At 41.1% G+C, this 27,192-nt stretch overlaps 1 protein-coding gene across 4 annotated transcripts in view; it reads left to right on the forward strand.

Moving 5' to 3' along the window:
* The window catches only part of ANKRD27 (ankyrin repeat domain 27), a 55,264-nt gene extending 28,626 nt beyond the window's left edge, over positions 1 to 26,638 (forward strand). For 3 of the 4 annotated variants that reach the window (XM_054641093.2, XM_054641092.2, XM_054641094.2), the window contains exons 12-29: positions 14 to 146; positions 4,763 to 4,855; positions 5,677 to 5,804; positions 6,250 to 6,332; positions 7,079 to 7,194; positions 7,923 to 8,015; positions 8,389 to 8,586; positions 8,897 to 8,956; positions 9,079 to 9,198; positions 12,780 to 12,824; positions 15,718 to 15,840; positions 17,618 to 17,815; positions 18,863 to 18,982; positions 19,490 to 19,651; positions 20,722 to 20,830; positions 22,247 to 22,328; positions 22,849 to 22,921; positions 24,655 to 26,638. In XM_054641093.2, coding sequence (XP_054497068.2) covers positions 14 to 146; positions 4,763 to 4,855; positions 5,677 to 5,804; positions 6,250 to 6,332; positions 7,079 to 7,194; positions 7,923 to 8,015; positions 8,389 to 8,586; positions 8,897 to 8,956; positions 9,079 to 9,198; positions 12,780 to 12,824; positions 15,718 to 15,840; positions 17,618 to 17,815; positions 18,863 to 18,982; positions 19,490 to 19,651; positions 20,722 to 20,830; positions 22,247 to 22,328; positions 22,849 to 22,921; positions 24,655 to 25,224 — 2,506 coding nt within the window. In that variant the 3' untranslated portion in view covers positions 25,225 to 26,638. The remainder of the gene's footprint in view (positions 1 to 13; positions 147 to 4,762; positions 4,856 to 5,676; positions 5,805 to 6,249; positions 6,333 to 7,078; positions 7,195 to 7,922; positions 8,016 to 8,388; positions 8,587 to 8,896; positions 8,957 to 9,078; positions 9,199 to 12,779; positions 12,825 to 15,717; positions 15,841 to 17,617; positions 17,816 to 18,862; positions 18,983 to 19,489; positions 19,652 to 20,721; positions 20,831 to 22,246; positions 22,329 to 22,848; positions 22,922 to 24,654) is intronic. The other variant, XM_077185176.1, reaches the window with a different exon arrangement.
* The last annotated feature ends 554 nt before the right edge of the window (positions 26,639 to 27,192 follow it).

Genomic DNA, 27,192 nt, shown 5'->3' on the forward strand with positions numbered 1-27,192 from the left:
TTTTCCTTTTCAGGATGGCCAACCTGAGTTACATAAAGAACTTCAGGCTGTGCAGCTCAGTGAAGGATGAGCTGGGGTACTGCCTGACCTCCATTGAGGCTGCCATCGAGTACATCCGCCAGGGCAACCTCTCGGACAGACCCACAGTAAGCTGCTCCTAAAGTCTGTCTAATGCCTGCTTCATACACTGTAGCACCATTGTGGGTGTAAGTCCAGCCAGAGGATGCAAAGAACTAACTCAAGAATTTCCTTTTTTTGCTTAAAAAATGACTAGAGCTGACTACCTGAAGCAAATGCTAAATTTACCTAAATTATTATAATGAAGTCCTATATACCAATATTTTTATTCATTGCATACTTCTTGAGGAAGTACTTGAATGTGAAGTCTGCCTCTTTATGTGGTTAGAGGAAAAATGGCAGCACTGTTTTCTACAGATGAGTCTCCAGTATATGTTTATCTCCTGTTTGTGTTCTACCAGGATTGTGAAAGCAGTGCAGTACTTGGGAGCAGGCACAGCTTAAATTTTGTGTAATTTAACAAAGCTTAGCTGTGCTAGCAGAATGGAGATAGCAGTGTAATTTAGAATTATTCAGTAAATCTTCCTAGTGGAAGAATTCCATGTGTTTGCAGAGTGGGTTACAGTGCTGCTCTTAGGGGATGCAGGGCTGTGATAAGGTGCTGTTTAAAGGTCAAATTTGGCTCTTGGGCTCTCTGACCTAGCAGGGGCAGGAAATCTGTGGATGCATGAGAGATTTCCTACTGGGCAACTAGACCTGCTGTCAATCTGGTCACATCCCTGCAGGCCAGTCAAGGGTGATGCTGATGTGACTTTAGAGACTTCTATAATTTAAGAACTTTTTGGATTATTTAGTCAAGGAATCCAGTCTTACCACTCCTGTAAAATTTTCTACTGTTGTAAAACTAGGTTTTCCTGAGCTGATGTGGACATCAAAAGGAGTGAACGTGGGACCAGAGTGAATTCAATGTGTCTCAGTCTGCCCAACTGCAAAGCACTGGAGTCTAACTGCAGGGGCCAGAGCAATGGTTCAGTGTGCAGGGCTTGGGATGGGACAACCTGGGGGACAGTCTTAAGAAGCACTTAATGTAACATTTTGGCCTATTGCTATTATTGGTTTTGTCATTTTCTGGGATTTTTCCATGAATTTGTGCAAGTTTGTTTTGTACACTCAAAAAAAGCCCCCAAAAAACAAACCAACACTTTCATATTGTGCAAAGAGAGTGGTATTCTTGTCTGTAATTGAATTATATTAAAAAAAAATAAAAATGGTAGTTTAAAAGAAACAACCTGCTATATGATTTTGCTTCCTGCAGTCACTTGGCTGTCATTCACAATCAATACACAAAGAGCAAAGCTGGTGCTCTGAAAGGAAACTGAAACCAAAGTACAATTGTCTTCCACAACAATGCCAGCAAACTAAGACAGAATATACTGCTCTTAAATTCCTAGAATAAAGACTGTTTCCTGTTAAATGCCTGATCCTGTCCCTTTTGGTGTAGTTGAGGATAGCAGCTCTTATACTGGGATTGCACTCAAATGTTGTAATTTAAGTGCCACTTCCATTAAGGTACTATAGTTTGGGAGGCACCTGTCTTGAAAGATAAACTGTATATTTGAGAATCTAAATGAGGAATTCAGTGTCTGCACCATGGGAAGAGCAAGCCATTAGTGTTTCTGCCCATACTTCAGCTGGACCAGCTCCAGGCCCAGAGAACTTTATCACTTCAGGATGAATGTGCAACACCAAGTCCTCTTGCATTGCCTTTCCTTGGAGTCAGCCTGGCTGGAAGGCAGCAGAGGATGAAATGAGGGATAGCTTGCCCTATTTCAACCCTGAGGATGAAATGAGGGATAGCTTGCCCTATTTCAACCCTGAGGAGGAAATGAGGGACAGCTTGCCCTTAACACAGCTGGAAGGAAACAGCCAGAGCACCCTTTGCTCGTGGGCAGGAGAAGGTGGCACACAGTGAAAAGAGACTGAGGTGGAAATGGAAAAAGGATAGTGAGGAGGTGGAGGAGCATTGCTGTCTCTTCATGAGGTGACCATTTGAGATATGTCCTTTAATCTCTGGTAAAGGGGATGAACTTTGAAGCAGCAGCAGCAGCTGTCATCTTGCTGCCCTATGATTTCCTTCTCCAGATTGTGCTGGAAGGGGGTGTGGGATTGAAGGGAGCAGGAGCATTGCTGTGCCCTGGGGCTTCATTACAGCCCCTTATGTGGTTATGCTTCATTTTATAGCTGGCTTCAGATGGAGCTGCTGGCAGCTGAGTAATGCTGCTGTCCAATCCCTAATGAAGATTACTCCAGAAAGAAACTCAGCAGGGGCCTAATGTACCCTGAGGGATAATGGGCACATTCTCACCCTCCTGTCAGTAAGTGAATTGCACTCAGGAGTTCTTGCCAAATCCCTCCACCCAAGGTCATGCAAGTCCTTGTGAGACACTTTGTGGGGAAGAGAGGAGCCTGTAAAGCATGACAGAGTCAATTTTATTTTCTGAATTGTCAACATTATTCAATTAGCATTCCTGTTAAATGTTGGATACCAGCTCATTCCTTTGCATGGCTAATGTGTAGTAAGACTCAAGTTCAGAGGGTTAAAGTGAGGTATAAAAAAATAGGGAGTCAGAGCCAGCCATGGGGAATAGGCAGCATTTTGTTTCATGTGTGGGAAGAGATGGGGAAATGATCCCTTCTCCCCCTCCCCACCAAGCACTTCATTACCCTTAGTTTGTGTTCAAGAGTTCCTCTTTGGGCTTCTGCCACCTGTATTTCCTCCAAGTTATCAGTTGCAATCTGTGAGAATGACCTGGGGTAGATGATTACAAGGGTACACTCTCATAGGTACAAATACTTCCTTTTTCTACATGTTGTGGTATTAGATTAAAAAGGTCATTAATGTTTAGGTGTGTATTTTCTAGACAACATACCCTTAAAATACCTGAAATTCCCACTCCAAGCAATCTCTTTCTAAAAGAAAAACAAATTCTTGGGCTGTATGTAAAGCTGGTGCAAGTGGATTCTGACTTGGAAAGCCCAAACTTGCTTAATCCTTCAGTGAATATTTGATTCTTGTCATTCCATATTTCACTATTGAAGATATGTGGTTTCACCTGGGCTCTTTTTATTCTGATTTATATAATAAATATATAATACTGCTACATTAGGGTTTCTGTCTCATTTGTCTCTTTTAAAACAATGATTCCACTTGGGAAACACTTCCTTTGAAGACACACACTGTGGAAGGAGCAGTTCTAAAACTGCAGTAGTTCTTGCTAATGCTTTCTTAGATTCTCCACAGTGAAAGTATAAAGCTTGTGAGCATCCATGCTAGAAATTCTGATTAGACATTAGGAACTTGTACCAGCAGTTAAACTTTAGATCAAATATTTCTTAGGGAAGTTATTCCTCTTCCTAGTGAAGAATCTTAGGAGACTAGTGTTGTATGCCTTGCAATTCTGAGAAGATATGCTTGGGTATCCTTAGCTGAAGTACAGAGATTTGAAATGATTGGTGAATATTTGTCACCTTCATGTATCTAAATACAAACAACTTCTGTGAAGTACAGAGAAAACCTTTCATCTCCAGACCTCACAAACATGTTTTTAATGATATTACTTGCTGAACTCTTAAGGGTTTTTTGGACAGCTTTATGAGAGGCATCTGTGTTGATTTTGAAACATGAATAGTCCTAATTTCTAGAAAGCCTGAATCAACTGATGTTGTTTATTTGCAGTTTATGAGGCTCAAATTTCATGCTGACTTGCTAATGTAAGAGTGGAGTCAGACTGGTTTTACTCATTTACATCTGGTCTTGATAGACTTTATTTCAAAAGCCATAGCCCAGATCCTAAACCATTGAAGTTTGCCTGATACATGGGTGTGTGTCTTAAATGCAGTGGTTTTCTGTTTTATGGAGGCTGAAGTCTTTCCATTTCTGGAGAGCCATTATCTTGCAAGAGCACCACTGCCAACCATAAGCAGCTGGGGATCAGAACCAACCACATGCAAAAGTTTCCATCTGCATTCTTAGGAAGTGTTTTCCTTAGGTTGTTGTTTTATTTCATGGGAGGGTCAGTGCTGCCACCTCAAAATCTAACTCCACTTAATAATTTTCACCTGGCTTTGGAGGCATTTATATTCTTTAGTGCATCCTGAAGTGTATCTTCAGCTGTCTCTAAGGACTGATGCAAGGGTAGCAGCTGTGTCTGCTTAGTTCAAACCAAGTAGGAAATTGCACAGATGGATCTGCTGCAGAGCAATGCTTTGCCTGGTGCAATCTTGTATTTTTCAGCCAGCAGCAGAGAGTTCAGAATTCTTTGAGTCAGAGTTGTATCTGGGTCATCTTTTTTAGTAGCCATCAGTAGACATGTCCTATGTGAATTTGCCTTAATTCCTCCTCTTGAGAAAGCTGTGTTGTACCTCTTACAGTTCATGCTTTCTTTGATATGTTTTGCTGTGTTCTTTTTTAGATGGTACTGCCATAATTTCATTAATGTTAATTCACAGTGAATTTCAGTAAAGAAATATTCTGGTGAACATCTATTTATTATTTCTATGGGTGCCCAGTCTTTTATGTCTCAAAATCTTAAAAGTGAAACTGATTCGGATTTCACGTGGGTCTGATAATTCATACATAGCAAATAAGTGTTTAATATTTTTAAAAGTTAATTCCTTGTTAAGGTTCTTCACTTTTGTCTGTAGATGACTGTATAAATAATCTATCTATCTGTTTTATCTTCAGGAATCTGAGAGTCTGTGTGACAAGCTGCTCTTAAGACAAAGGATGAACTTGTTGTCCCAGATGTCTGCTACACCAATAGACTGCTTGTTTAAGGTTAATAACTTTTATGGCAGAATATGTATGTATTTGCACATTTCATATTTATATCCCTCCCTTTCTGCAGTTGTATGGAATTACGACTGGAATTCTCTGGAATGTAATGAAGGGTTAATTGCATTAGTACTGTGAAATGTCTTTTAGTAGATGCTAAAAGTGTCTTTTGAACTGAGTACATTTCTGTGCCAAAGCCTTGCTAATAAAATATAATCTTATGGATTTCAGTACATGTTATATGAAATATAGAAGCAAATGAGGATGAAATGCCACTGCTGTTGGTATTGTGTGGCCCATTTAAATCACAGATGTGATACTGTTTGTGGCTCACAGCTTTTAGTACTTGAAATTGGAAGAGCTTTCTGAAATAATTTAGATGTAGTCACCTGACAGCTACTTCATATTATCTGTTAATCTCATACTGTCATTCTAAAAGAATTTTGCTTATACAAGGACACAAAGCAGAGCTTCTAATTATATGTTCACAGCTTATGGCTGGAGACTTAGTAATTTTATAGACATGTTTTTGCACAGAGGGAGCTCAATTTCATGATTGAGTCTAAAGGGGACAATAGGAATTGTTTTAATTTTTTTATAGAAAGTGAAGTAAGCCAAGAACAGTTTCTTTTTAATACTGAATGCCCATTAGGGGGTTTTGTGCTGTGACATTGTTCATTTCTGCTTTCTAATGCTTGAATACGTCTTTCATAATCGAATCCTTTCATTTTGTGCTTCAGTAAATTACTCTTGGCTTTTTTCTCTTAAAAGGAGGCTTTTTATATTGCTTTCTCATTCTCTCTTCTCTTGTTTTTTTTTTGTAGCATATTGCTTCAGGTGATCAGGAGGAAGTGGAGCGGCTGCTAAGTCAAGGTGACAGTGATAAGGACACTGTACAGAAAATGTGTCACCCGCTGTGTTACTGTGACAAATGCGAGAAGCTGGTTTCTGGGTGAGCACCCTTCACCCCACAAATGCATAGAAAGCTGTGTAGAAGCCTTTAGCTAAGATTTCCTTCAGGAAATATGCTGCTTTTGGTTCTAGAGGAATTTGGGAGCACTTCAGGATGTAGTGGAGAGCATGTGGGTGTGTGTGGTTTGAAAAAACAGAAGAAACATTGGGAACATACAGAATCCTTTGGAACCCACCCATTCTCTGATGGAGCCCATGTGGGCTTTGGTAAACATGGTGTTTCTTCTTTTGGATCAAACTTACAGATCTGGGACTAACCCACTTCTCTTAACAAAATGTAAAGTTCTCTGTGGAATAATTTGTCAATGTAAAAGGATAAAAAGTTCCAAAATCAGTTTTTTGCCATCCTTGGCAGCTTTTCCCTTTCTCTCCTTCCTTCCACCACCGGGGTAATTAAGCTGCTTTCAAACCATTGTGTTTTAAAGGAAACTGAATGACCCTTCCATTATCACTCCCTTTTCCCGAGATGACCGGGGGTACACTCCACTTCATATAGCTGCTATTTGTGGTGAGTGGGCTTGCTGTTCTTCACCAGTGTTTCCTCCTCCTTTTGCTTTTCTGTCTCTATGCCAGCCTGTTTCCCACCTTTGTATTAAAGTTGGAATTCTGCATTAAGTTGTTTTTTTTTGCTTCTTTGCTAATGAAACTTTGCTGTTTCTATCTGAGCACAGACTGAAGTTATTGTATATTTATTTAAGCTCAGTTTCTTATGGCTGAGTTAATCTTTGGGTTTTGACTCTATTTTTGCCATAGTGGTTACCACAGGGGTGCTTTCTTCAGCTTTGAAAAAAGTAAAGATTGTCCTCAGAAATCAGTCTTGTTTTAAAGGACTGGCACATTAAGAAACAAGTTTTCTCTTTCCTACAGCTGGCTATGCATTGTAGAGCTGTAACACCTGTATTATAATGTTCATAATATAATTGATTTTCCTTTTATTAGAAGCTGTATTATTTTCTTAGTGGGTGGTTTCTTATCTATAATTTCCTTTCTTATTATACTGAATCCAAATATTTTCTTTTGTTACTTGTAGGATACAAATATAGCTTGCTTCAGCTGGAGGTTCTTTTATGGGGCTTTAATATTGAAATATCTGCCACAAAAAAACCCAAATACCAGGGCAGCGAATATGCAGTATATGGAAACATAGTATGCAGAAATGCAGGGTCTCTTGGTTTATAGTCACTGTTTGAATTTGAAAAGTAGCAGTGTTCTTGTACAAAGTTTACACCTTTCTTTGAATGCTTATTTTCCAAGGTCAGACTTCCTTAGTGGATTTACTGGTGGCCAAAGGAGCCATTGTCAATGCCACAGATTACCACGGTTCAAGTCCCCTTCACCTCGCCTGTCAGAAGGGATATCAGAATGTTACAGTAAGCACAACACCTAACCTAAATAATAAATACATGACTCTTACTAAGTCTGCTACTGGTACTGCCATTTAGATCTTCTGGGGAGCTTTTGGCAGAGCTGTGTAAGCTGTCAGAATGGTGGATCTTTCATCACTGTAATTTGCAAGATATTTTATTTTTTCTCCTACTGCAAGGTTTTCAGCCATTGGTAATAACCAGCTGGCAGCTCTGCACAATTCATCCACTTTATTAACACAAATGTCCAATACAGATGGAGAGCATCTCTGCTCTTGCTTGGGACAGAACAACCATTGCAGCCATTGGGCTGAATAAAATGCTTCACATTCTGTTTAGGATAGACCGTGTAACTACAGTAATTATTGTCTACTTGAATTTAGTGTCTGTAATAGTCCTCAATTAGCATTGTTGAAATAAAATTGTCTTCACTTGCCTAGGCTTTTGAAATGTGAGGTAGATCATGTAGTGAATATATTGCAGTATTTGCTGCAGTAGAGATTTCATTTTTTTCAATTAAAATTCTGAATATGTAAGAAGAGACTTTGTGATTCTCAGGGTAGGGCACAAACAGTGCTGCAGTGCCAGGAGGGTGGTGTCTGAAACAGGAGGCAGAGCTAGTGTCTCATGGAGTGCTTCATCATGCCAGAGCCCTAAAGGAATCTGCAGAGCAATAATTGTTTGTACATTAATTTTTTAGCTACTTAAATGTCTACTTTTGCTTTTCTTTTAAGCTGCTCTTATTGCACTACAAGGCAAGTACTGATGTTCAGGACAATAATGGAAATACTCCACTTCATTTAGCCTGCACTTACGGTCATGAGGATGTAAGTAATTGTTTTGTATCAAACCAAATGGGCATTCTAATGCAATGGAATTAAACTGATGCAAATTAGCACTAAACTTATATATTTTAAATAGTAAATAAAAATATTTGAAGGCTAAATTGTTTACTGCTCTAAATGAGGACTTTATTTGGTAGTTCATAGCAATTTTTAATGTGACTTCACATTAAAGATAGCAGTGCTTTGCAAATCTAGTTGTTTAACTCTTTATTTAATGACACTGAACCACTAAAGCCTTCTCTTTAGGTAATGGGTTACATAAGCAGCAATAAAAACAAACCTTTCAGGCTTGTGCCTGTTGTCTGAGCTGAGACACAGCACTATAATTTATTGATAGCTTTCCTTTTCTTCCCAGTGTGTCAAGGCTTTAGTGTACTATGATGTGCACTCCTGCAGGCTGGATATTGGCAATGAGAAGGGAGACACTCCTCTGCACATTGCTGCTCGCTGGGGCTATCAGGGCATCATTGAAGTGCTCTTGCAGAATGGGGCAAATCCAGAAATTCAGAACAGGATGAGAGAGACTTCCCTGCAGTGTGCATTGAATTCCAAGGTATTCCTCTTCGTCTTCCAGCCTGATTTCTTTCTGATCCAACACCACAGAGGTGGAGATGTTCACTGCTAAGAGGTTTTCACTATTAAAGAGAAAATGTGTATTTCACTCTGAGGAAGAAAGGTCCCATTTTAACTCCAGCAGTGGGAATACACTCTGTGGGATAGAACATGAACTTGTAAATGGGTACTTCTAATCTGCTCAGTCATATTCTGTTACTAATTATGAGGTTGTCAGCTCATTTGTGTTTCAGTCAGTAGATTCCTCTATGAGTGGAGTTACATTGGTTCTCTTTAATATTTTTGTGCAGATTTTGTCATTGATGGAAGCAAACTACCTAACATTTGAAAGAGGACAGAGTGCTTCTGAGGTAACAGCCCATGCAAGCTAAATTGTTTCTTGCCTGTGCTTAACCTCCTTTATTTGATATTTCACCTCTTCTGGTTGGTTGTTTGATTTATTGATTTTTATTGTTTTTTTTCCAACTGTAAGTCACCACTTAGGTCTCCTCAGCACTCAACAGAAACTTTCAGCAGAGGATCATCTGTCTCAAGCCTGTCATCAGCATCAACTGATATTAGGCAAGAAGAAGCAAAAAACAGTTATAAAGAGGTAAGATTGAGGTATAGGTTTTGACAGTAAGCAAAGTGAAGGAAGCTAGAAGAGTGATAATTTGCTACAGTGTTTTAAACTGCTTCTTCAGGAATAGCCTTCTGTCTGGTTTGGAAAATGGTAACTGCTGTCCTCTCTTTGTCATCTCAGTGCTTATTTTTGTTGGCTTCAGCTGCTCTGTTGGTTATTTCTGGGGAAAAATTTACACCATCTCTGAAGTAGTTGTTCATATTTATTGAAGTTAACTATGTAATTTGAGAATTTGTTGAGGTTTAGCAAGGTACAATGGCAGTCAGTGCCCCAAGGCCCTGGCTGTCCCATCCAGGAATTAAGTGCCACTGTTAGCTTAGAAAATCTGTCAGGGAAAAGAGACTTGTACAGCCATGGTGGCCAACAACAAACTGGAATGTTAAGACATAAGACATGCTTTCAAATAGGCATGGGAATCAATTTTGTAACAAGTGAAGAAGTACAGACTATAGATTAAATATCTTGCATGTATATGTTTGCTGATTTTGCTCTGTCCACACCAGATGGCATCCTCTGAATTTTTTCCTGTGGGATCTCAGATCCACACTTGTTACCCCTTCCCAAGACTGTCATATTACCACTCATTCTGATGCTTCTTTTTATTTTTCCTAGTCTGCCTATTCATTATTTTTTTCCAAATTGACCTCCTAAGTGTGTTTGTTTCTCTCAATATCACCACTACATTCAAATTCTTCCTTTTCCTGGTATTAAAAGCTTCTTTTCTTGCCAGAAGTTTCAGTTCTCTAAAAATATTGAAGAAACACAAAGATGCAAATTTTGACTGTCAATATGATTTCACACTTGAGTTGCTCTGTGAGAGGCTCATGTAGGGCTGGACCTCCCTGTTTGTACAGAGTCAAGCACTCTAAACAAGTTCTCCTTGTAGATTGAGGATTTATTTTTCTTTGAAGGAACAAATTTATCCCACCCAAGTGCTAAGACTGTAGTTCAAGCCAGGGGAAAAGATTACAAACTGCTTACACCTGAGATCCTAGGGGTTAATGACCTTCTCTGTAATCCAGATTTAGTTGATTTCTGTTTGCCAAGTTTCACCTGGGCTCCCTGCTCAAAGAGGCAAGAGCCTGATGCTGAGAGAGCTCCATGAAGGAAACACCACTGGAATATGGGAAACTGGTACAGTCAGTTTTCCAGATTTCAAGGTTCACACCTTGGATTAAGGGGATGCAGTCAGATCTTGATTAAGCAATACTGAATTAAACTCTTAAATGAGCCAGTCATAGTGGCTTGTGTATTATGACTTAGAAAAGAGAGAGTGAAAGAGCCAGGATTGTAAATTTGGGACCTGCTCTGTTGGTACTAAAATCTCCATGCACAGTTTCTGTTCAGCAGCTGAAAAACTGGCCATGCAGGTGAATAGATAGAAAATAGATTTGTTTCTTCTATTTTTACATTTGAAGGAAGGTTCTGTTCCATGGAAGAGTGAGAAAACAAACTGGAAAGATGAGGAAATGCATGTAGCAGACATTTTGCCCTAAGTACTCTTAATAAATTATCTATAAGCTGCATAACAAATGTAGCACTGCTGGGGCCTGAGACAGCTTTTAGTACTTGAAGAAAGTTGTTATTTTTGGAAAGAAATTATCAGAGCTGGTGGGTCACTGCTATTACTGTTAGGCATCTTGTGTGGCATAAGGTGACTCCTGAAAAATCCTAAAGACTTCTACATTCTCCTGTGACATTATCCTGGATGATATGGGGAAGTTTAGGGCAGGCACAGACCTCCCTAGTTGATATAGTCCATTTTAGCTGTATATGTGGAGAGGCTGGGATTCAGCCAAGTTCTGGAAGACAGTTGTCTTCACTTCAGACATCTATTGCCCCTCCTCAGTCAGTGGAGGGAAATTCACTTCAGAGAGGAGTTAATCTCAGACTTGCTTAGTTTGACATGAGTTGCACTCAGGTGTTATTTGTTGACTGTATTCTGTTCTGTAGTTATCAGAGAGGGAGTTTAAAAATAAAATGCCTGGCTGTGATTTAGACAGCTGACTTTTAAACATTCAAAGTTAGGAAATAACAATCAAAGAACCATAGATTCTGCCTGGAGTGACCAGTTTATGACTCCAAGGACCTTCATCCTGTATTACAAAGGTGGTAATAAACCCAAACTTAGCAGTGTTCCTAAGAAGAGATAAAAATGGAGAGATTTAATCTGGCCTCTGGTCTCTCAGCTGTTTGTGTCCTGTTCTTCATGTAAAACCCTGAAGAGATCAGAGCAGTAGAACACAAACTTCAGTCTCATTCTTCCTTGTTTGCCTTGCCAAACATCACTGTCACACTCAGCAAGGTGGTAATTTCCATATGAAGATTGAAATGTGACTGAAGCTGTCACTCCATGACAGCTTGCAAGGTGTTCCTCACTGTAGAAACAAGTGTCTTTACCTATTGCCATCTTCAGTGATTCTAGCACAGTGCTGGAATAGTTTGCTATAATGCTAAAACAGACTTTCACAAAGCTGATTAAATGATTCCTGACACTCTGCAGAGCCAGGTGAATTGTGAGAGGACTGATGGACTCTCCTTGCCCTTTTGCTGGCACCTTTCCCATTCTATCAGGTTGGATCTCAACTCCTTCATGTGAGAGTAGAGACTTAGAGAAGAGAAGAGCCAAGTTAATCTCCTTCTCCTGCTTTCCCAGCAGCCTGAGGGCTCAGGGGAATGGCAGCAGTGCTCTGCAGAGCTCCTTCCACCTCCTCTTCCCTCACGTGTCTGTTCCCCCTGCAGAGCTGTGAGCAGGCAAGCAGCTTCCCTCCCCCAGCACTGGGGCCTGGCCTCACCTTACACTGCAGTGGGGTAGTTCTGGTCCCAGTATGTACCTTTAGTATTTATACTTTTCCAGATTTTAAGTAAGAAAACAAATTTCATATTTACAGTCAAGTTGGCTTTGTTTGGTTTTAGTGCAGGATTAAACCAGTTATCTGCAGATGTAAAGGTAACAATGGGAAAGCATCTTTTTCATCTTAAACTGTTGTTTCTCAAATAGCTTTGTGTTCCTGTAATTACACTGTACCCTGTAATTATAAAGAGATGGACCCAGGAGTAGAGTGTTCAGGTTTTTGGGAGGCACTGGTACAATATGCTGGGAGCTGTGTGCTGGATAGTGAGAGCAGCACAAAGCAGCTCAGCAAGAGTCCAGCCAGTGTTAGTGTATATTAGGGTAGGAATTTCCTTGGGCAGGGATTTTTAACATTAGATTCACACAGAAATGCACAGGGCAGCTGCTGCTGGAGCAGCATAATAATATATATCAGCTTACATGGCTTTGGTTATGGGTGGGCCACCTATCCTCAATTTGGATAAGTACTGTTTAACTGAGCAAGTCAGAGATCATCAAATGGCCACAGGCCTTGTACAGATTCTCTAGTTCATAAAGGAGGAAGGTTTCTCCTTTAAAACTTTCTCAATAAATATGAAATGGGCCAGCAGTAATCCTACTGCATGAGCTTAGGAGGTTAGCAAAGGACACAGGATTTTCTGTGTTCTGCTTAATACCCATACCAACAAAGCAAATAAATAATTTTCTTCATACTTAGGTGGAAAAACTCCTGAGAGCAGTTGCTGATGGAGATCTGGAAATGGTGAGTGTTAATGTGGCTGTTGAATATTACTGAATTCCATTTATCTCATTCAAATTGAGGAAGTTACTTGTAAATAGTATCAAGTGGAGAATGCTTTCCACTTTTCCAGGGTAATAATCTCGTGTAAAGAGGAAATTCAGGTGACACTAGTCAGCACAGAGATGCTATTTGTGGAGCACACAGCAAAGTGGAGTTTGGATTTCACTTCAAATGGACAGCTGATGATATAATAATACCAGTTTCAGATGTGATGTTCTGTAATTTGTGGTACCACCTGTCTCTTGATTATTCTTTTATTCATTATTGCCTTTATTCCTTAAAAAATGAGATACTTCCAATGTCATTCTACTGAAAAATAGAAGATGACACAGGAATCTTTAGGAGTTTTGCTTTTGGAAATGTGTATAAGGCTGTAGATTTCTTGATTTTCTTGTAGTTCACAGAACAAAACCATAAAGCTGTGTGAGAATGCAAGTTTACTCTGCTGGGTGCATGTTCTGAAAAACCTGTTTGGGTTTGGTTTGTACCAGGAGTTACAAATGCCAATGAAGCCTCACAGAGTCATCAGAAAATATAAAACTCATGTCACAAAAAATGTGCCATGTTAATACTGTTTCTCTTATGTTTAATTCCACTGAGATGATGGAAATAGAACAAAGAACTGTTCAGTTGTTGAGTACATATCATTATCCTAGTTTACAATGTGACTTATTATGAGTAATTATTTCCAAGCCAGCCCTTAAGTCATTTCAAGAAGCAGTAACATGTACAGTGGGGATATTTGCCATTTTCCTGGCCAGTGGTAAATGTGCATGTATTACAGTTCACTTTTCACCCACTTTGTGAAAATCTAAACTTCATCAAGAAAATTAAATGCAGTGCTATAACTTGCACTGCTCAATAGATACCAGCAATGAAAAGCATATAGAAAAAAATCATATAGAAAAAAAGCACATAGAAATCCAGTCTGTGCATTCAGATGACAGAATCACCTTCTTTTGTGTGGCTTTACTTTCCTCATTACTGAAGTTCATGTGAAGCTGAAGTTCAGAAAAGGAGATTCATCCAGCTGGATGACGAAGGTTATAGATTGCATATCTGTTAAAAAACCAGGAGTATTTAAAAACTCTGACCTTGTTCTGACAGCCTGAGGTCTGTCTGTATAGGAACAGCCACAGCAGCCAGGTCATTAGGGCTGCTGTAGATGTTTGCTGTGACAGCCAACTGAGCTTTGCAAGAGGAGGCATTAAAAAAGTGCTGTGAAACTGGAAGATTAAAAAAAATAAACATTATTATGTGATTGGTGTTGTCTCAGCATAGCTACTGCAATTGGTGCTCTCCTACCCAGTTTGTCCAGTGGGAAGGATATGTGCAAATCTACCACAGAATAAAGCCAAACACTTGTCTGAAATAAGTGCTGTGGAGCAGCTGAAAGGTTGGAGTGAGGGTACAGAGACCCAGAGTGCTCAGCTGAGTATTCCAAAGTAACCCAGCAGTGTAAAGAACCTTTCAGGTGACAAGTTACCTGGTAAATGAGACTGGGTGGTTCACTCAGGCACAGTTAATATTCTGACAAAAAATACCTTTAAACCATGAAGAATGGCTACTGCACTGCAGTTATAAAGAGGTGGGCACAGGAGTAGTGTGTTCAGGATTTTGGGAGGCACTGGTATCAATATGTTGGCAGCTGTGCACTGAATAATGAGAGCAGCAGTATTTGGCTGTCCCAGGAGGAGGAGGAAATCGATTGTGAGAGTCTTGGTGAGGGTGCAGGGAAAGGGGGGAGTGAAGGGCCAGTTCTGCTTATTTTAGACATGTACAAATGTAGTAAGTAGTAAAGCTTTGCTGAGCTGGCCTTCCATAAACAGGCAGGCTTGAGAGAATATTCCCTTTGTTCCAGAGAACAACATGGAGTTTGCAGGGAAAGCAAACAAAATATTCTGTAAAAAACACAATATCCCTTTTCAGGCTCAAATGTGTTATCATTCAGAATCAGTTATAGGGCCCTTCCTGGCTTCCCAGGATTTGTTGTAGCTGCATGTGTTTAAGTGGCTGAGACATGGATGTGCTGTTTTCCCAGAGCTCAGTGGTGAGGAGCAGAACCTGTGACAAGTGTGAGAGTAAACAGAGAGGGAGGAAAATCTCAGAAATCCCACTGTCCCCATTCCCTTGGACTAGAGCTCTTGGCTTGGTCCAGTAGTAATGGAGACTTCATACAGTCACTGCTAATTCTAAAATGTCTTTAGTGAAATTAGATTAATGAATTTCAAGGTAAAAATGTACTGCTTAAACAGTTGTTTTTTTAAATTGAATTAGATGTAATGTAAAATTTAAATGCCCTAAGCATCACTGTTTGCAGGTTGCACATGAATGCCCTGAGCCCTAAGACTTCACTGAAGGGCCTCTCTCAAAAATGAGGCACTGCACATTGAGGAAAAAGAGAAACTGTCCAACTCCTAAGTGACAGACCTAAGGAAAGTCAGTGCCCCTGCAAAGTTTTGGGTATCTGTTAAATGTTGTCATCCTTGTCATTCCTTATGTTCTTTAAGGCAAAAGATGAGGCAAAATTCACATTGATATGAGCTGGCACAAATGATCTGAGCTGAAAGGATGTGGAGTGTTTGAGAGTGGGTGAGCAGTGCAGTTGTGATTAGGCAGCAGGAAGTCATTTATAATTCACTTCACTGTTCTTGGAGAACTCCCTAGCTGCTTTGTCAACAATAACACTTGATTGTTTCATTTGGCCTGTGGGCAGCTGATGGCAGGAGGTAGCTGTGTGCTCTCCTGAGAGAGTCACAAGTGTGTGTTTGTCAAATCTGACTTGTCCACATGTGCAGATCTGGTAGGACATGGAACTTTGGGACTCTAAAGAAAGATTTGCTTTTTATGCCAGGTCCGTTATCTCTTGGAATGGGTGGAAGAAGACTTGGAAGATGAGGATGACACAGCCAGTACATCAAAACCAGAATTCTGCCATCCATTATGCCAGTGCTCAAAATGTGGGCCAGCACAAAAGGTTGGAATATTTATTCTGTAAAAAGAATAATTTATATTCTTGTAATGTAAGTTTTAGCTGCAGGGAAATAACATTCATATTGCCCAGCACCTCTGTCTCTCTTCTAAAAAAAAAAATTAACTATATACAGATTTTCACACTTCATCTGATGGTATGAAATTGTTCTTTTTTAATGGAATTGTTGAAAATTTTGGATACAGGGACAGTGTTCATGGACTTGCACAATGTCTAATGGATTGAGAAAGCTTTACAGTTTGTTTTTAGGATATGTGGAGTGCTGTCAGGAAGTCTTGGGCCACTCTGAATAAACATTCATTCTTTTCTAAGCCTCTGGTTCTCCTCAGTTGACACTGCTACTGGCACAGCATATCTACTTACCTGTTAGTAATCAGTTCAGCAAGGAATACCTGCTAATCCAGAATCCATGTAATGCTGATAAAGTCTTTTTTTAATTGCTTGGCATCTTTTCTCCAAGCCACATCTAAAGTCTCTTCAGAGATCTGAAATAATTACAAAGACTTTCTTTTCAGTTGCAAAGATTTCCTCCCCCCTAAATTACCACACTCTGTAGAATAGAATGAGGCTTTACAATACACTTTTTCTTTGGTTTTTTGGTTGGGGTTTTTGGGGGTTTGTGTGTGTATGTGGTTCTGGTTTGGGGTTTTTTTGTTGTTGTTTTGCATAATGAACAGCTTTTTGGAAATAGAAATTCCATAACTTGCCTTCCAGGAGGTGTCTGAAGGGGTACAGGACTGGACAAGTCATTGCAAAATAAACCGAAGTGCAAAATTTCAGTTGATTGGCTACTTAGGGGTTAGCAGCACTGTGAGATGGCTTAACTTCTGAATTCCCCACTGCCACCACACATTTATTTTGTGCAGGCTTAGAGTGTGCTGTTGTACTTGAAGGATTCACATTCACACGGTGCTTTGTTCTCTAAGGTAAGGGCTGTCCCTGTGCCCTCAGGACAAGGGACCAAGTGCTAAAGATGCCAGAGCTGGAGTCCATAAAGCTCATTTTATTGCTGACAGGGAGGGGAATGGCATCTGCTGTGGAATTTACTTGTCTGCTGAGTGAGAAGAAGAAGGAACTTGTTAATGAATCCTAACCCCTGTGCTAGGCAGGCACACGTTGAAAGCATAGGATGGAAGGCTGTGCACCACTGTGAATGTCAGGCAGGCACAGTTTGCAAGAGGAGTGCAAGAGGATGTTCTGTTCAGCTGGGTAAACTGTCCTCCAGGTGCTTTCCTTATCCTTTCTCCTCAGGGGAGTCTGTTCCATGGGCCTCTCTTGCTTCCAAGTGAATTAAATTAATTTTAGTTTGTATCCTTATTACCCCAAGCTTCATGTAGCATTGAGGTGTTTATTGTCTGTTTCAAAGAGCATAAATAGCTGTATAAATCAAAATAACTCATTAACACTGCCTCATATCCAATATGAACATCCTAACAGCTGTATAAAAACTTCCAGTTTTACTTCTGTCTCAAACTGTGCTGCTTTAGCCTCTTTTTAATACTGTGAGTACTTTGCCTGGAATTGCTCTCCATGAAGTTATCATGTTGGAAGAAAAGAGATAGCAATAAAAGTAATTTTCTATTGAAAAACACTACCAAGCTGCTCTTCTTCACTGACTTTTTCTGAAGGCCTCTAATTAGGCTCCAGCAGAATTTCTTGTAATGCCCATCTGTCTGTTTTAAATAAACTTAGCAGGTATTTGGCTACTTCATTGATTAAAACAAAGCATGATTATACTTCTATTGTGTGTTTTCCTCAACAGAAGTTTTCCAAGATCTGTGCCAACGGGCTGGGGGTGAATGTTTCCAACCAGGATGGTTTCACCCCCCTGCACATGGCTGCTCTGCACGGGCACAGCGAGCTGGCATCGCTGCTGCTGCGCCACGGCGCCAGCACCAGCGCCAAGAACACACAGCTGGCAGCTCCCCTGCACCTGGCCTGCCAGAGGGGACACTCCCAGGTAACCTGCCTGGCACAAAGCTCCCTGGCACCCATGGAGAGCTGCCTGGGGAAATGAGCAGCCACGCTAAGCCAGGAGCAGAGAAAATGAGTTTGGCGGTTCTGGTTTTTGTTTACAGCGTCTAAAATCTCCAGATGGAAAGGGGAACTTTGAGCTGAAATTGTTTCAGAAGACACCTTTTCTTTATGAAAGCATATATGACTTAGATAAGCATGCATGACTTCAAATACTGGTTTAATGCAAAGGGTGCAAAAACCTTCTGTTGTATTTCAAACGCTTTTAGCATCCCTTGTGCAGCTGAATCTTGTGTGTACGTTCCTCTGTACCTTCTTCTCTGTCATGTTTGTGTCTTCAGTAGCCACAGGACTAAATAGTTACTGTAGATTCAACTCCTTACTTAGATCATGAGGCGAGTGCAGCTTTGAGGCAGCAGATAACTTGTCCCTCACTTCAAGTCAGGGGAGCAAAAGCAGTGAAGGAGAAGCATGAGCCCGTGGGGGCAGGGTGTCAATGCAGGAGAGAGAGTAAATGAGGCAGGAAAACAACAAACATGAAAAAGCAGGGGCAAAAAGGCAAATGGAAAGATGAAGAAAAGCAGAAAATGAGGAAAATTAGAAAAGCGGAAAATTATTTAAAAATAAGGAGCTGAAGACTGCAGGAGGGAAAAGAAGAGGCTTTTGGAAGTGATAGGAAGACAAAGTACTAGGGAAGCAAGAAAAACCAAGAATACAACTCAGAGTTGTAGGCTAATTGGTGGGATTGTTGTAGATTAGTTCATGGGGTAATTACAGTATAAAGAACTCCTTCCAAGTGTTGTGATCAGTTTGGAAAAGGGTGCTGCTGCTGTGGTGCTTTGGTTTTGATGTTTTGTTAAGTTACTGGTTATATTTGTTTTTCACACACCTTGAATTTTATTTTCTGGCCTTTCTTGGAGTTGCTTAAATTTTTCTTTTTTAAAAGTGGGTGTTAAAATATGAAAATTAGTTTCATTCTCAGTAACTCAGTACTCCTAGTCAGTAAGACTGAAGTTGTTATTTCTTTCAATAGGTGGTAAAGTGTCTGATGGATTACAATGCTAAGCAAAATAAAAAGGATATATATGGAAATACTCCCTTAATTTATGCATGCTTGAATGGTCACTATGAGACTACTGCCCTGTTGCTGCAGGTAAGATCACTGAAGACAGTGTTCTGCTGGTATTTCTCCTGTGATATCTGTACTTACCCAGTACTCAGGATCAGTATTTTTAGTTATGCATTTTCTCTGTCAAAAATACTTGGGGAAAGAAATAAGAGTTTTTGTTAACTTATTCCTTTCAATCTCTTCCCTTCAGAGATGTTAGATAAATTTTAGATAAATATTACCTTGCTATTAGATAAATATTACCTTGCTATTGTGCAGGTAGCTGTTTTTATGGAACTTTTATGTGGCAAGTTTTCTCTCCTGGGATTCTGTCACATAGGGTTGGGGGTATCTAAAGTATCTCTAAAGCTTGGAATATGTAATAGAGATACGCAAAACCAAAATGAGCTGATCCATGAAACTGTGGCCAGGGGATGGGGCAATAACGTGGCCAGATGGGTTCTTGTGGCTGTGCTGGTGCAGCTGCCCCAGGCCCTGTGCAGCTCGGGGGCTGCTGCTCCTTTCTAACTGTGCTCTCCCTTTGCCGTGCAGCACGGAGCCTCGGCGAACCTCTCCAACAGCAAGGGCAGCACCGCTCTGCACGAGGCCGTGGCGGGCAGGAGCGAGGCGCTGGTGGCGCTGCTGCTGCAGCACGGGGCCCTGCGGCACCTGCGCGACGAGCGCGGCTGCACCGCCGCAGACTGCGCCGAGCCCGTGAGTGCTGCACGGCCTGCCAGGCCTGCCAGGGCTGCCAGGGCACGGGGAAAGAGCCTGTGCTGCACACACTGAGCTGCACACACCGAGCTGCACACACTGAGCTGCACACACTGAGCTACACACACTGAGCTGCACACACCGAGCTGCACACACCGAGCTGCACACACTGAGCTGCGCACACTGAGCTGCACACACCGAGCTGCACACACCGAGCTGCACACACTGAGCTGCACACACCGAGCTGCACACACCGAGCTGCACACACCGAGCTGCACACACTGAGCTGCACACACTGAGCTGCACACACCGAGCTGCACCCAGCTCTTAGGGGGTATAAACACTGACACGCCGTTCCTTGTGCAGCCTAGCCATGGTGCCAGTGGCCTGGGAAACCGGTTGTGTTTCTAGAAGGAGTTATCCTGGACTAAAAGGATGGGTCTAGAAGGAGTGGAAGCACAGACCTAAATAAAATGAACATAAAAATCTCTCTAATGGCAGAGAGAGCAGAAGTTGGATGTAGGCAAATTAACACCTTGCACTGATCAGTTGTACAGGCAGCAATGTTCCTTGTCCCACCCACTATCTTCTGCCCTTCAAGGCTTTTGATTTCTTTTATCTTGCAATAGATCACTCTGACCTTCCCCTTTATTAATAGCAATAAAATTATATGTAATATTAAATGATACAGAATTATTTCACTCCTTAAAGGACTCCTTAATGTGCTTAAATGGTCTCTGAGATGTAGCTTAATGACCACAAAATTCTGTACTGAATCAATTTTGGTATGTATGTTACCATTTAAACTGAAATTGGCTTAACCATAAGTAATACAGCTTAAAATAAGAGGTCAGGACTCCAACATCATCACTGCATTACAGTGTAACTTGTGGAACACTGGTTTTGTCCCTACTCAGAATTATATGTTTTTATAATGAGTTCTTTTATGTGTGTTGTATTGATTCATAGAAGCATTAATTAACACACTCTGCACATACTGAAATACTAAAATGTACTGTTGTTTTTCTTTTTCTTTAATAATGGTGAAAATGGAAACTCTTGAAATGAAGAATTCAAACATCATGAAGTTGCTAGAAGCAGCACCAAGCTGTCCCCCCACATCAGCAGAGGGAGAGAAGGAGAGTGAGCAGCACATGACTGGCAAGATAAGGAAAAAAGGTACCTGTGATATTTCCACTGGTATGAATAAAAAGGGATTTAGGAATTCACAGGTGACTATATCAAATATTTGATGTAATTGCTATATGTACAATAATAGAACAATTATTTTTCATATTTATGATAGGTAACACCTAAAATACTACAACTAAATGCAGCAGACTTTGTATTCTACTCATGACATTGCTTTAAACTTAGTTTTCACCTACTTTGGGGTACATGTGTGAATTTTACCTACAAAAACTTTTAAAGGTAAAAACACACCACATTTGAGATTATATAATTAGCCATGTAGGAACTGTGCATTTCAGTGCAAAGCAAAACAGATTTAAATGACTGTTGTGTGTCATTTATATTGCCCTAAAACAGGTCAGGGAGTGACTCTTCATTAGTTACTGTCTCTCATGTTTTGGGACAGAAATGAGAGCTACAGAGGTGACTGTGAGCCTTCCAGCACAGTTTGCAGAGGGCTTGGAGCAAGTGGCAGGAGGTGGCACAGTGTAGCCATGAGGTGCAGTGACAGCACAGCTGGGCTGCAGCAGGGCCCTGGTGCCTTGGGAAGGATGAGTTACCATCCCTTTGATACCTTTTATCTTGCAGTGTAAACTCTGACCTTCCCCTTTTTTAATAGCAATAACATTATAAGTTGTATTCAATGATGCAAAGTTATTTCATTCCTTAAAGGATTTGACACATGGCCCTATCTTAATGTGCCTAAGCAGCCTCTGAGATGGAGCTTAAGGACCACAGATTCTCCCTCCTCACCTCTCGCCCCCAGCTTTTGATCTGCCTTATCCACTGCTCCCATTATGCTGCCTCAGAAGTTTTCCAGGTGAATTTTCAAGTTCACTGCCCTGGGGATGTAAGAAAAGCTGTGCCCCCTGAGCTGGACTGCTCAGCAAAGGACCTGATGCCACCAGGACTGTAGAAAGAAAACAGGGAGGCTGCAAAGCAGGAATCAGGGTAGATGGGCAGCATGATTGCCCATTTCAGCACCCATGAGTTTTCAAAGTAACTCCTGCTTCCTTCCCTCAGAAAGATTGTGAATGTCTGCTTAATAGAAAATCACAATTAATCACAGTGTGCTGACACCTAAAATTGAGAATAGTTCTTTCAAATATTTTGAATAGTTCTAAAAGAGCAATAGTAGATATGAGTAATACTAATGAAGAGTGGTTTAGCATCTGTGTGTTAATTCAGGTTGGTAAAAACTGCCTCAAAGTCCAGAATTACAGTCTCTTCAGAAGCTTGGCCGGTTTTATCTGCAACTTAAAAGTTTTTAAAATTTCCAAAGATAAATCACCACTTTAATTCAAATCAGCACTGTTATAGTTTTATGTTCAATTTAGAATCAGAATTGTGTTTTTTAATTCCTGAGACTCAGTTGTAATTTTAGCTATTCTTTTGAACCCCCAGTGCATCCTAAGCCCTGTGAGAAAGCCGATGATCCCATAAGCAGACAACTTCAACTGCTCCAATCAATTAACAGATTTAACAAGTAAGCAGAGCAGCTTGCTCAGAGTGGGTTTGTTGTTTCCCATAAGCAAAGGAGAAGTGCTGCTGCTAGCAAAGGCCCAAAGTGGGTCAGGGCTGGTTACACATGGCATGGTGGTGTGCCAGTGGATGTCAATCCTGCAGGGCTGGCACGGTCACATCCCCAGGCAGATGTTCTGGCCATGACAAGCTCACTGGGGTGGAGAGGGAGGGCTTGAAAATGTATCTAAAATTGCACTAATACTTGGTGTACCATCAGTTAAGCATTTCAGAGCCAGGCTGCTGAAAAATACTGTAGTGGTGTTCACTCCTTGGTTGGGTTTTGCTCAGTATCTTTTTAAGCCCTAATATTCCATAGTAAAATACAGGAATAGTAGTAGCTGCAGTTCTGGGAAAGCATTGTCAGGGAGCTGCCTGTCTCTGGTGACACAGTTCCACCTTGTGGAGCTTCTGAGAGAGAGGCTTTTATGAAAGGCTTATGTGAAGACATCTGATTTCTTTGATTTCTTTAAAATTTTCTTTAGAGAAAAACACTTACGGAGAACAATAACAAGAGATAAAAGTGTCCCTAATTTTGACTATCACTTACTGCACCAGGTAAGTGGAAATACTTGCTCAGATTATTCTTATATTACAGCAAATATGTTTGTTTGCTCTGCTATTACTCTGGGTACCTGTAAGAGAAAGTTTACTAGTGCTGGTCGTTGAATCACAGAAGTTCTGACCTGTTTGCCAAATTTCATCATTGTTCAAACTTCAGTACTGCTTCTATGACACCTCTTGAACACTTCACTCTTTTGAATCTCTTAAACCTCTTACTGCAGGTTTCAACTCTGTCTTCTTTTCTGTGTCCTGTCCAGCAAAACCTAGAACTGAAAAAGCTCTGCAGCATCTTGGAGCTGTATCTTGCTTTGGCAAGGGAGACATTTTTCAGTAGATTGAAATTGGGGTTTGCTTTGTAAGAGGAGACTATTTGCAAGGGTGACAGCAAACTGCATGTTGCATTGGCAGCTGTGACACAAATGTATGTGATAAATTCACCTCTGCTTGGGGTGCAGTGACACCCACACCAGCTGCTGGATGCTGCCTTCCCCAGAGCTTGTGCTCCTTCTGCCTCCTTTGCACTGGCTTTGACTCTCATTGCATCTTCTGCTAGGCCATTTCACAACACTAAATCAAGAGAAAAATGAGCTGTCCAAAACAAAACAGTTTTTACCAGGTTAGTCCAGCAGCTCTAGACTGACACAGCCTTGGAAATGCAGACTCTGCAGCACATGTCCTTCTGGAAAATGGGATTCTCTTCCTACAGCCCTTAGAAGGCTGAGTATTTGCCAAAAGCCTTGAGAATACTAAATTAATTCTATAAAGCTGTAATATTTTATTAATTCTTTCTAAATGATAATATTCCACCACTTAACCTGGGATTTACATTTTATAACTGTGGATCAGTGAAGGCAGTGTCATTTCAGTACACAGGTGTCAGAAAACTAATATGTGACCCTGATACAGAGCACTCAAGCTCTGTTCTGTGGTTGTGAGTTCATACCACTGTGGCTGAACTAATTCATGAGTCCCTACAGCTCTGAATTGTTAGTGGATTTAAATGTGGATTTAAATAACCTCTGTCTGCAGCTTTTTCAAGACTGTTGGCATTATTTCAATAAAAAGCTACTTTCTCCTTTCGTTCTTGTCTTGGAAGATCTGTCATTAGCATGCTTGCATTCTCTTTCTTTCTTCTGGTTATTTTAACATTTGCAGAGTGGCCAGTAATGCAGACCAGCCATCCACAGTGTACAGCAGAAACAGGAGCAGGTGTGGAAATGGAAGATGAGAATAGTTGGAATGGCCAGAAAGAGGCACTGAGGGGGTGGGGAGGGTGGGTGTCTCTTCCCTGACAGGTGACCTCTGGAAGCAGGGAAAACTGCCTTTGCCTTCAGCAGTTCCTGGGTCACCCTGTCTCTTACTACTTCCACTTTTCTTAATAGTAAAATAAATGGCTGTTAATTTCAAGTGCATTGGGACTTCATTACGAAAGGTGTTTAGAAGAGATGGGATGCTGCTGGGATAGTGAGGTGAAAATAAGTTTTGGAATGTCTGTTATGTTTTCAGGTCTGCTACTGATGTGTGTGCAGCCTGGGGCAGGCTGGCCTCTTGTTTTCTCATATGTAGCCCAAATAGAATTACTCTCTTATAAAGTACACTATTTTAAATCTTGGCTGTGTTCTCAGTGTCATGAAATTCATGTGATAATTATGTTCAAGAAACAATATATGAGTTTTCCTTCTTAAGAAAGCAGATGCTTTTAACGTACCATTTCTCTCTCCTCACAGATGGCAATTAAAAGCTTTGATAAAAGCAAATTAAGATCTGTTGGAATGCTGGAGCAGAGCACAGGTCAGGTGACTGACTCGGGGTGCAGCGGTGAGTTTGTGGAAGATGAGGACCCGGCAGCTCCTCCCCGGAGTAAATTACTGCAGCGCAGACACACGGTCAATGTGCCACTGCCGGCAGAGGGCAGCGACAGCGGGGCCCGTGTGCCACTGCCGGCAGAGGGCAGCGACAGCGGCTCCTGCGACAGCGGGGTCCGTGTGCCACTGCCGGCAGAGGGCAGCGACAGCGGGGTCAATGTGCCACTGCCGGCAGAGGGCAGCGACAGCGGGGCCCGTGTGCCACTGCCGGCAGAGGGCAGCGACAGCGGGGTCAATGTGCCACTGCCGGCAGAGGGCAGCGACAGCGGGGCCCGTGTGCCACTGCCGGCAGAGGGCAGCGACAGCGGGGTCAATGTGCCACTGCCGGCAGAGGGCAGCGACAGCGGCTCCTGCGACAGCGGCTCCTGCAGCCCGGCAGCCCCGGGGGTGCCAGAGTCCCCGGACTGGCGGGGCTCGGGTGCACATCACTGAAGGGAAGCGCGGTTCTGAAGGCCGGAGCTGAGGAAGTCGGCGGTGGTGTGAATTTCGGTAGCCCTTCACCGTGTGTTACTGTCGGTGACACTCACACCCCCCAGTTCAGAGCAGGCACAGGCTCTGCAGCACAGCTGGAATGTTCTGGCACCCTGGGGCCTGACTCCTCTGTTCATGATGGAGGTGACCACACAGCCAGATCATTACTGATCTCACTAACAGGGATGTATCGAGGTAAAGACAGCAAAATTACTTTCCTATTCTGTTAAGCACTTGTTAAAAAGTTCTATGTAACAGTAAACCAAATGAAACCCTGTATTGTATTTTTCAGCCACCCACTTTGTTTTAAAAGTCTTTGAATAATTTTTGCATTTTCAGTTTTTATCACTACATTCAGAATTAAATATAAATATATTTATATATATAAAAAGCTATATTGGATAACAAGGTATTTATTGCCAGAGGTAATTGAAATGTCTCTATTTTTATTGTAATGTTACAAACCATTATAGTATATATTTCTGTATATTTCAGTAGCTGGCCAAACAATAGTCCATAACTTCTGCATTACCAATGTGAAGGGATGTAATCCTTGCTAATATCTCAGCAATGCTCCCCTCTACTGGAGCTGCAAGATCAAGGTCTTACAGAGGAGCCAAGATACTGGGGAAAAAGTGGACAGCCCTTGACAAAGCTAAACTTTGGGCTTGCTGTTCACAGCCTAATAAAAAAGGAGAAGCAAGCACAAGGTGCTGCTTGTGTTTTATTATGGCATGCATTTAAGTTGCTTTTCCCTTCCTCTAAAGTAATGCAAAAATGCACAATTACTCATGATTCTCATCCTGGGCAACGTCCACAGACAAAGCTGCTCTAGAGCCTGCTCTGGACTGCTATTAAAAAGGTGAAATTGCCATTATGAAAGGTACTTCTCACACCAGTGAGCACTGGCTGGAATAGGCCAAATCCTGCCCCATTCCCAGGGGTGAGCACTGAAGAACTGAAAGCTGAGGGAACTACCCAGTGCTGCTTGGATTTGAAGTTCATTTTCTACTGTTCGGTTATGGGAGGCAAATCTGTAAATAGCACAAGCCAGGTTTTGCAGTGCAGTATTTTTTTATTCTTGGCTCATCACATCCAGCTTGCATTTTATTTCATGAACTGTTTGTATACATAATTCTCTTTCTTTTAACTGTGGTATTAGTAAATTACCTGGCAAAATACAAAGCTGGAAGATAAGAGTGCTGGGTTTTTCAGATAACTTTTTAATCTAAGAGGTAAAATGTCAAATGACATTTGGATTTGAGGGTAATGTGTTTATTTTTCTAATAATTTATGAGTTCATCTGATTTTCTGATGTGCCTTGGATTTGTGCCAAATGATGGAAAGAAAAAACTAGTAAAAGAACTCTTGAAAATGCTGTTTCCTTTGAGTGCTTTTGTCCAAGCATTGACTCTATTACAGATTTTCTTGCTTGGTTCTGTAGGCATTTGAAGACTTTACCTTGTGTTTACTCCTGGATTTTCCTTCCTCCTACATTTACAGATAATTTTATTAGGTTGTGTGGTTTTAGATTTATGCATAGAGGTGTACAAAATAGAACTGTTAGTGAAACTCAGCATTTTCTCTACATTCAAATTAAAAAAAGAATGTTCAGCTATTACAAGTCAAAAGACACAAAAGGAAAGAGGCAAAACAGGTTTTTCCTTCTTGTGACACTATAAAGATTACCCAGAGTAAGTCATTGGTCTTTACCTGTAGCAAGAATAATCCAGATAGTTAAGATCTAGTAGACTATTATAAATGTGATTTCCAAATTACAGAGTGAGAATTTTGCTTGTGTTTTATTGTAGCATGCATTTAACTAAATTATTCTTCAGATTTCTCAACCATATAGATAAGAAAAATCAGTTCACCAAACTTTGGCTTCAGACTCAGTAAGGGTGGTAAGTCTGAAGAAATTTGGCACAC

This window comes from Agelaius phoeniceus, chromosome 12 (genome assembly GCF_051311805.1).
Source record: "Agelaius phoeniceus isolate bAgePho1 chromosome 12, bAgePho1.hap1, whole genome shotgun sequence".
NCBI classification, from domain to species: domain Eukaryota; kingdom Metazoa; phylum Chordata; class Aves; order Passeriformes; family Icteridae; genus Agelaius; species Agelaius phoeniceus.